The following is a 10,000-nucleotide window of genomic DNA, read 5'->3' as shown; positions in this document are numbered from 1 at the left end:
CGAAGCTCCGTGAGCTACGTCAGCGTCGCCCCCGAGACCGAGAGACGGGTTCGAGACTGACCTCAAGACGTCGTGGCCTAAATACTCGAAGAGACGACACATGCTGTCTCCTATGATGGTGGAGCGCAGGTGACCCACGTGCATCTCTTTGGCGATGTTCGGAGAGGAGAAGTCGACGATCACCTTAAAAAAAAAAAAAAAAAAAAGATCGTTAAAACAACAGAGGAACGATACAAACAAGCGGTCAGTGGATCACCAGCTTCCTGACAGACAGGAAACGACAGGTGAGACCGCCAGCGTTCGGACAATCGGCGCTCCTCAGGGACGTGTCCTCTCCCCACTGCTATTCTCCCTCTACACTAACGACTGCACTTCAAGTGACCAAACTGTTAAACTCCTGAAATTAGCAGATGATACTAAACTCATCGGCCTCATCCAAGATGGCGACGAGTCTGCATACCGGCAGGAGGTGAAGCGGTTGGTGCTGCGGTGCAGTCAGAACAGTCTAGAGCTTAAAACTGTGGAGATGATAGTGGACTTTAGAAAAGACCCCTCAACATCCTGTGGAGACCTTCAAGTTTCTGGCCACTAACATTTCCCAAGACCTGAAATGCGAGTGCAACATTAACTCCATCACCAAAAAGGCCCAGCAGAGGATGTAGTTTCTACGTCACTTAAGGAAGTTTGGTCCTCCACAGGAGCTGTTGATGCTGTTCTACACTGCAGTCAGTGAATCTGTCCTGTTCACATCCATCACCATCTGGTTTGGGGCAGTGAATATTTTCACAGATGACTTTTGCTCATCGTGTCACGTATCTACGTGAAAATCTGCGTAACTTTAGATGTTTAATCAAATTAAAATCTAAACCCAGTCCATTTCAGATCAGACAGTAATGTAAAGGTGGACGTCGTGGACTAATGGTTAGAGAGTCTGACTCCTAACCCTATGGTTGTGGGTTCGAGTCTCGGGCCGGCCACGACCGAGGTGCCCTTGAGCAAGGCACCGAACCCCCCCACTGCTCCACGGGCGCCGCAGCATAAATGACTGCCCACTGCTCCGGGTGTGTGTTCACTGCTGTGTGTGTGTGTGTGTGTGTGTGTGTTCACTGCTGTGTGTGTGTGTGTGTGTGTGTGTGTGTGTTCACTGCTGTGTGTGTGTGTGTGTGTGTATTCACTGCTGTGTGTGTGTGTGTGTGTGTGTGTATTCACTGCTGTGTGTGTGTGTGTGTGTGTGTGTGTGTGTGTATTCACTGCTGTGTGTGTGTATGTGTGTGTGTTCACTGCTGTGTGTGTGTTCACTGCTGTGTGTGTGTGTGTGTTCACTGCTGTGTGTGTGTGTGTGTGTGTGTGTGTGTTCACTGCTGTGTGTGTGTGTGTGTGTGTGTATTCACTGCTGTGTGTGTGTGTGTGTGTGTGTGTGTATTCACTGCTGTGTGTGTTCACTGCTGTGTGTGTGTGTGTGTGTGTGTGTGTGTTCACTGCTGTGTGTGTGTGTTCACTGCTGTGTGTGTGTATTCACTGCTGTGTGTGTGTGTGTGTGTATTCACTGCTGTGTGTGTGTTCACTGCTGTGTGTGTGTATGTGTGTGTGTTCACTGCTGTGTGTGTGTGTGTGTTCACTGCTGTGTGTGTGTGTGTTTTCAGTGATGTGTGTGTGTGTGTGTGTGTGGGTGTGGGGTTGTGTGTTTGTGTTCAATGCTTGTGTCTGTGTGTGTGTGTGTTCAACTGCTGTGTGGTGTGTGTGTGTGTTAAGGCTGTGTGTGTGTGTGTATGTGTGTGTGTGTTCACTGCTTGGTGTGTGTGTGTGTTTGTGTGTGTGTGTGTGTGTGTGTTCTCTGCTGTGTGTGTGTGTGTGTGTGTGTGTGTGTATTCACTGCTGTGTGTGTGTGTGTGTGTGTGTGTTCAATGCTGTGTGTGTGTGTGTGTGTGTGTGTGGGTTCACTGCTGTGTGTGTGTGTGTGTGTGTTCACTGCTGTGTGTGTGTGCTGTTGTGTGTGTGTGTGTGTGTGCTGGTGTGTGTGGGTGTTCACTGCTGTGTGTGGTGTTGTGTGTGTGTGTGTGTGTGTTTCTTTCTGTGTGTGTGTGTGTTCTTTGTTGTGTGTGTGTGTGTGTTCTCTTCTGTGTGTGTGTGTTCACTGCTGTGTGTGTGTGTGTGTGTTCACTGCTGTGTGTGTGTGTGTGTGTTCACTGCTGTGTGTGTGTGTGTGTGTTCACTGCTGTGTGTGTGTGTTCACTGCTGTGTGTGTGTATTCACTGCTGTGTGTGTGTGTGTGTATTCACTGCTGTGTGTGTGTGTTCACTGCTGTGTGTGTGTATGTGTGTGTGTTCACTGCTGTGTGTGTGTTCACTGCTGTGTGTGTGTGTGTGTGTGTGTGTTCACTGCTGTGTGTGTGTGTGTGTGTGTGTTCACTGCTGTGTGTGTGTGTGTGTGTGTGTGTGTTCACTGCTGTGTGTGTGTGTGTGTGTGTTCACTGCTGTGTGTGTGTGTGTGTGTTCTCTGCTGTGTGTGTGTGTGTGTGTGTGTTCACTGCTGTGTGTGTGTGTGTGTGTGTGTGTTCACTGCTGTGTGTGTGTGTGTGTGTGTGTGTTCACTGCTGTGTGTGTGTGTGTGTTCACTGCTGTGTGTGTGTGTGTGTTCACTGCTGTGTGTGTGTGTGTGTGTGTTCACTGCTGTGTGTGTGTGTATTCACTGCTGTGTGTGTGTATTCACTGCTGTGTGTGTGTATTCACTGCTGTGTGTGTGTGTATTCACTGCGTGTTCACTGCTGTGTGTGTGTGTGTTCACTGCTGTGTGTGTGTGTGTATTCACTGCTGTGTGTGTGTGTGTATTCACTGCTGTGTGTGTATTCACTGCTGTGTGTGTGTGTGTATTCACTGCTGTGTGTGTGTGTGTGTGTTCACTGCTGTGTGTGTGTGTGTGTGTTCACTGCGTGTTCACTGTTGTGTGTGTGTGTGTTCACTGCTGTGTGTGTGTGTGTGTTCACTGCTGTGTGTATGTGTGTGTTCACTGCTGTGTGTGTGTGTTCACTGCTGTGTGTGTGTGTGTGTGTTCACTGCTGTGTGTGTGTGTGCGTGTTCACTGCTGTGTGTGTGTGTGTGTGTGTATGTGTGTTCACTGCTGTGTGTGTGTGTGTGTATGTGTGTTCACTGCTGTGTGTGTGTGTGTGTGTGTGTATGTGTGTTCACTGCTGTGTGTGTGTGTGTGTGTATGTGTGTTCACTGCTGTGTGTGTGTGTGTGTGTGTGTGTGTGTATTCACTGCTGTGTGTGTGTGTGTATTCACTGCTGTGTGTGTGTGTGTATTCACTGCTGTGTGTGTGTGTGTGTGTTCACTGCTGTGTGTGTGTGTGTATTCACTGCTGTGTGTGTGTGTGTGTGTATTCACTGCTGTGTGTGTGTGTGTTCACTGCTGTGTGTGTGTGTGTTCACTGCTGTGTGTATGTGTGTTCACTGCTGTGTGTGTGTGTTCACTGCTGTGTGTGTGTGTGTGTGTGTGTGTGTGTTCACTGCTGTGTGTGTGTGTGTGTGTGTGTGTGTTCAATTCTGTGTGTGTGTGTGTGTGTGTGTGTGTTCTCGTCTGTGTGTGTGTGTGTGTGTGTGTCTTCACTGCTGTGTGTGTGTGTGTTCTCTGCTGTGTGTGTGTGTGTGTGTGTGTGTTCACTGCTGTGTGTGTGTGTGTGTGTGTGTGTGTGTTCACTGCTGTGTGTGTGTGTGTGTATTCCACGCTGTGTGTGTGTGTTGTGTTCACTGCTGTGTGTGTGTGTGTGTTCACTGCATTGTGTTGTGTGTGTTCCACTGCTGTGTGTGTATGTGTGTGTGTGTTTCACTGCTGTGTGTGTGTGTGTTGTGTGTGTTCACTGCTGTGTGTGTGTGTGTGTGTTCACTGCTGTGTGTGGTGTGTGTGTGTGTTCACTGCTGTGTGTGTTGTGTGTGTGTGTTCACTGCTGTGTGTGGTGTGTGTGTGGTTCACTGCTGTGTGTGTGTGGGTGTGTGTGTGTTCACTGCTGTGTGTGTGTGTGTGGTGTGTGTGTTCACTGCTTGTGTGTGTGTGTGTTCACTGCTGGTGGTGTGTGTGTGTGGTGTGTGTTCACTGCTGTGTGTGTGTGTGTGTGTATTCACTGCTGTGTGTGTGTGTGTTCACTGCTGTGTGTGTGTGTGTGATCACTGCTGTGTGTGTGTTCACTGCTGTGTGTGTATGTGTGTGTGTGTTCACTGCTGTGTGTGTGTGTGTGTGTGTGTTCTCTGCTGTGTGTGTGTGTGTGTGTGTGTTCACTGCTGTGTGTGTGTGTGTTCACTGCTGTGTGTGTGTGTGTTCACTGCTGTGTGTGTGTGTGTGTGTGTGTTCACTGCTGTGTGTGTGTGTGTTCACTGCTGTGTGTGTGTGTGTGTGTGTGTTCACTGCTGTGTGTGTATGTGTGTGTGTGTGTTCACTGCTGTGTGTGTGTGTGTGTGTGTTCACTGCTGTGTGTGTGTGTCTGTGTGTGTGTGTTCACTGCTGTGTGTGTGTGTGTGTTCACTGCTGTGTGTGTGTGTGTGTTCTCTGCTGTGTGTGTGTGTGTGTGTGTGTGTGTTCTCTGCTGTGTGTGTGTGTGTGTGTTCACTGCTGTGTGTGTGTGTGTGTGTGTGTGTGTGTTCACTGCTGTGTGTGTGTGTGTTCACTGCTGTGTGTGTGTGTGTGTTCACTGCTGTGTGTGTGTGTGTGTGTTCACTGCTGTGTGTGTGTGTGTTCACTGCTGTGTGTGTGTGTGTGTGTTCACTGCTGTGTGTGTGTGTGTGTGTGTTCACTGCTGTGTGTGTGTGTGTGTTCACTGCTGTGTGTGTGTGTGTGTGTGTTCTCTGCTGTGTGTGTGTGTGTGTGTGTTCACTGCTGTGTGTGTGTGTTCACTGCTGTGTGTGTGTGTGTGTTCACTGCTGTGTGTGTGTGTGTGTTCACTGCTGTGTGTGTGTGTGTGTTCACTGCTGTGTGTGTGTGTGTGTTCACTGCTGTGTGTGTGTGTGTGTTCACTGCTGTGTGTGTGTGTGTGTTCACTGCTGTGTGTGTGTGTGTGTGTTCACTGCTGTGTGTGTGTGTGTGTGTTCACTGCTGTGTGTGTGTGTGTGTGTTCACTGCTGTGTGTGTGTGTGTTCACTGCTGTGTGTGTGTGTGTGTGTTCACTGCTGTGTGTGTGTGTGTGTGTCAACTGCAGTGTGTGTGTGTGTGTGTCCCCTGCTTTGTGTGTGTGTGTGTGTCCACTGCTGTGTGTGTGTGTGTGTGTCCACTGCTGTGTGTGTGTGTGTGTGTCCACTGCTGTGTGTGTGTGTGTGTTCACTGCTGTGTGTGTTTGTGTGTGTGTCACTGCTGTGTGTGTGTGTGTGTGTGTTCACTGCTGTGTGTGTGTGTGTGTGTGTTCACTGCTGTGTGTGTGTGTGTGTGTTCACTGCTGTGTGTGTGTGTGTGTGTTCACTGCTGTGTGTGTGTGGTATCTGTGGTGTGTGTGTGTTCACTGCTGTGTGTGTGTGTGTGTTCACTGCTGTGTGTGTGTGTGTGTTCACTGCTGTGTGTGTGTGTGTGTGTTCACTGCTGTGTGTGTGTGTGTGTGTTCACTGCTGTGTGTGTGTGTGTGTGTTCACTGCTGTGTGTGTGTGTGTGTGTGTTCACTGCTGTGTGTGTGTGTGTGTGTGTTCACTGCTGTGTGTGTGTGTGTGTGTGTTCACTGCTGTGTGTGTGTGTGTGTGTGTTCACTGCTGTGTGTGTGTGTGTGTTCACTGCTGTGTGTGTGTGTGTGTGTGTTCACTGCTGTGTGTGTGTGTGTGTTCACTGCTGTGTGTGTGTGTGTGTTCACTGCTGTGTGTGTGTGTGTGTTCACTGCTGTGTGTGTGTGTGTGTTCACTGCTGTGTGTGTGTGTGTGTGTTCACTGCTGTGTGTGTGTGTGTGTGTGTTCACTGCTGTGTGTGTGTGTGTGTGTGTGTTCACTGCTGTGTGTGTGTGTGTGTGTTCACTGCTGTGTGTGTGTGTGTGTGTTCACTGCTGTGTGTGTGTGTGTGTGTGTTCACTGCTGTGTGTGTGTGTGTGTGTTCACTGCTGTGTGTGTGTGTGTGTTCACTGCTGTGTGTGTGTGTGTGTGTGTTCACTGCTGTGTGTGTGTGTGTGTTCACTGCTGTGTGTGTGTGTGTGTTCACTGCTGTGTGTGTGTGTGTGTGTTCACTGCTGTGTGTGTGTGTGTGTGTGTTCTCTGCTGTGTGTGTGTGTGTGTGTTCACTGCTGTGTGTGTGTGTGTTCACTGCTGTGTGTGTGTGTGTGTGTTCACTGCTGTGTGTGTGTGTGTTCACTGCTGTGTGTGTGTGTGTTCACTGCAGTGTGTGTGTGTGTGTCCACTGCTGTGTGTGTGTGTGTTCACTGCTGTGTGTGTGTGTGTGTGTTCTCTGCTGTGTGTGTGTGTGTGTTCACTGCTGTGTGTGTGTGTGTGTTCTCTGCTGTGTGTGTGTGTGTGCTCTGCTGTGTGTGTGTGTGTGTGTGCTCTGCCGTGTGTGTGTGTGTGTGTTCACTGCTGTGTGTGTGTGTGTGTGTTCACTGCTGTGTGTGTGTGTGTTCACTCCAGGGTGTGTGTGTGTGTTCCACTGCTGTGTGTGTGTGTGTGTTAACTGCTGTGTGTGTGTGTGTGTCTGTGTGTGTTCACTGCTGTGTGTGTGTGTGTGTTCACTGCTGTGTGTGTGTGTGTGTTCACTGCTGTGTGTGTGTGTGTGTTCACTGCTGTGTGTGTGTGTGTGTCTGTGTGTGTTCACTGCTGTGTGTGTGTGTTTGTGTGTTCACTGCTGTGTGTGTGTGCGTGTGTGTTCACTGCTGTGTGTGTGTGTGTGTTCACTGCTGTGTGTGTGTGTGTGTTCACTGCTGTGTGTGTGTGTGTGTTCACTGCTGTGTGTGTTCACTGCTGTGTGTGTGTGTTCACTGCTGTGTGTGTGTGTGTGTTCACTGCTGTGTGTGTGTGTGTGTTCACTGCTGTGTGTGTGTGTGTGTGTGCACTGCTGTGTGTGTGTGTGTGTGTGTGCACTGCTGTGTGTGTGTGTGCACTGCTGTGTGTGTGTGTGTGTGTTCACTGCTGTGTGTGTGTGTGTGTTCACTGCTGTGTGTGTGTGTGTGTTCACTGCTGTGTGTGTGTGTGTGTTCACTGCTGTGTGTGTGTGTTCACTGCTGTGTGTGTGTGTGTGTTCACTGCTGTGTGTGTGTTCACTGCTGTGTGTGTGTGTTCACTGCTGTGTGTGTGTGTTCACTGCTGTGTGTGTGTGTGTGTTCACTGCTGTGTGTGTGTGTGTGTGTGTGTGTTCACTGCTGTGTGTGTGTGTGTGTTCACTGCTGTGTATTTGTGTGTGTTCACTGCTGTGTGTGTGTGTGTGTGTGTGTTCACTGCTGTGTGTGTGTGTGTGTTCACTGCTGTGTGTGTGTGTGTGTGTTCACTGCTGTGTGTGTGTGTGTGTGTTCACTGCTGTGTGTGTGTGTGTGTCTGTGTGTGTTCACTGCTGTGTGTGTGTGTTTGTGTGTTCACTGCTGTGTGTGTGTGCGTGTGTGTTCACTGCTGTGTGTGTGTGTGTGTGTTCACTGCTGTGTGTGTGTGTGTGTTCACTGCTGTGTGTGTGTGTGTGTTCACTGCTGTGTGTGTTCACTGCTGTGTGTGTGTGTGTTCACTGCTGTGTGTGTGTGTGTGTTCACTGCTGTGTGTGTGTTCACTGCTGTGTGTGTGTGTGTGTGCACTGCTGTGTGTGTGTGTGTGTGTGTGCACTGCTGTGTGTGTGTGTGCACTGCTGTGTGTGTGTGTGTGTGTTCACTGCTGTGTGTGTGTGTGTTCACTGCTGTGTGTGTGTGTGTGTGTTCACTGCTGTGTGTGTGTGTGTGTTCACTGCTGTGTGTGTGTGTGTTCACTGCTGTGTGTGTGTGTGTTCACTGCTGTGTGTGTGTGTTCACTGCTGTGTGTGTGTGTTCACTGCTGTGTGTGTGTGTTCACTGCTGTGTGTGTGTGTGTGTGTTCACTGCTGTGTGTGTGTGTGTGTGTTCACTGCTGTGTGTGTGTGTGTGTGTGTTCACTGCTGTGTGTGTGTGTGTGTGTTCACTGCTGTGTGTGTGCACTTTGGATGGGTTAAATGCAGAGAACAAATTCTGAGTATGGGTCACCGCACTTAGCCGTACGTCACGTCACTTACTCCCTTACTCAAGGTTAAAAGGGGGACGGGGGTGAATACTTACGCACACTAGCGTTCATCAACAGAGATGTGGTTATGGTAACGTTTCACAAACCTTCTTCTTCTTGTCTAAAGCTGGAGGCTGAACCCCGTTGAGAAGCAAGTTGGACAGAAGTTTGGACACAAACATCTTCTTGAGATGAACGTTAATAAAACCTGCAACAATAACAACAGGCCGCAGGTTATTTCGCCTCCGTCACCAGATCCTGAGGTTTGTTCTCCGTATACATCTCGTGTCGGGACTCCACCTGGTCCGGCGATTTCCGTTCTCTCGATCAGTTCGTTTTCCGGAATGTTCTGGGAAATCTTCTCGGCGATCTCTCTGGGGTTCACCTTCAGGCCTTTCCCCTTCATCATCTGGGAAAAGAACAAAAAAAATAAATTAAAAAAATCAGATGTTATGTGGAGACTAGGGCTGGGCGATAAAACGATAACGATACGTATCGCGATAGACACGTGATCGATATCAATAAAAAAATGTGTTCGATAAAACTTTTTTTTTTTTTATTCTTCGTCGGAAGAAAACAGAGGTCGCGAAGCGAGTTCGGTTGCATTAACAATGGCGCTCGCTCTCTGGTAACCTAGCAACGTAGGGAGTAAGTTTAAAATAAAAATGTTTAAATGTAATATATTTTTCTCCTGGTCCTTATTTTAAATGGGTTATAAAAAAATATCGATAATTATCGATATCGGCCGATATGAAGCACGGATATCGTGATACAGATTTCAGTCGTATCGCCCAGCCCTAGTGAAGAGATGTAGGAGAAGATCATCACCAGATGGAAATCTTTTAGCGTTATACACTCATTTAGGCCACTTTATTAGGAACACCTGCTCAGGGGCTTTTAGACGACAAATGTTTTTTATGTTTTATTTCTTGCTCATAACAACAGGTTTGGACGTGAACTTTAGAAATCACGTCGTCATCCTCATCTCTTTTTGGAGCTCTTTGATTTAGGTGAAATGTTTTAGGTTCAGACGTCGGTCATGGACTCAGTTGTGACTTGGCTCAAATGCCCTTTTACCACCGAGGCAGTTTGAGTGCAGGTTCGGAGCCTAAATCAGAACCAGTTCTTTCTTTTTCGACACCCAAAGCACCGGCTCTGAACCAGGAAAAGTGGTTCTTAAGTAGCACCAAAACGTCGCTGGTCTAGACTTAAGAACGGCTTACGTCAGGGGCTGTGGGTGGGGCTGTGGGCGGGGCTACTGTTAGGGCATTTGATAATGTACCTTAAGTATACTAATGTTTAATACACTTTTACTTTACCGCAATATGATCAGTTATCAGCACACATGACAGTAGGTAGCTACATGCTAAGGCTAACTTTTTTCTGTGTTAATGATAAAATAACGTTAAGTACTTTCTCGATCACAACCTCCGTTTATACAGATTACACGGAGCCGCACGTACACGTCGGATTCGCCGCGTTTGGGTGTTAATGTAGGTTCACAAAGCCATGAGCATTAACAGTAAAGCAACATCCGCCATTGTTGTGTTTGTCGCTGCTGCGCTAACGTCGCTGTGTAACGTGACACTCGGCTATGTGACGCTCTCTAACCGATGGAAAGGCAAACCGGTTCTTTGAAGGTTCACCAGTGGAACCAACTCTGAACCAGCACCAGCACGAGCTCTGAACCAGGACCCGGTTCTTTTTGGTAGAAAAGGGGTAATTAGTGACTGACCTGAGACATGGCCATGGCGCTGTTACACTGATAATCTCCAAACTTGGGCTGTTGGCTGGGCGTGACGGTGAGCGGCGGGTTCTCCAGGTCAGGGTAAGCCACGCTGA

The 10,000-nt window shown here is 48.6% G+C and overlaps 1 protein-coding gene across 1 annotated transcript in view; it reads right to left on the bottom strand.

The window, feature by feature from the left end:
* The window catches only part of rars1 (arginyl-tRNA synthetase 1), a 31,047-nt gene that overhangs the window by 17,458 nt on the left and 3,589 nt on the right, over positions 1-10,000 (bottom strand). The window contains exons 3-6 of the mRNA XM_047805854.1: positions 9,894-10,000; positions 8,459-8,567; positions 8,266-8,366; positions 62-183 (exon numbers count right to left, since the gene is read on the bottom strand). The exon at positions 9,894-10,000 is cut by the window's right edge and continues 82 nt beyond it. Of these exons, the coding sequence (XP_047661810.1) occupies positions 62-183; positions 8,266-8,366; positions 8,459-8,567; positions 9,894-10,000 (439 nt within the window). The remainder of the gene's footprint in view (positions 1-61; positions 184-8,265; positions 8,367-8,458; positions 8,568-9,893) is intronic.

This window comes from Tachysurus fulvidraco, chromosome 21 (genome assembly GCF_022655615.1).
Source record: "Tachysurus fulvidraco isolate hzauxx_2018 chromosome 21, HZAU_PFXX_2.0, whole genome shotgun sequence".
NCBI classification, from domain to species: domain Eukaryota; kingdom Metazoa; phylum Chordata; class Actinopteri; order Siluriformes; family Bagridae; genus Tachysurus; species Tachysurus fulvidraco.
The sequence above is the reverse complement of the archived record's forward strand: the minus strand, read 5'-3'. Positions and strand labels throughout refer to the sequence as shown.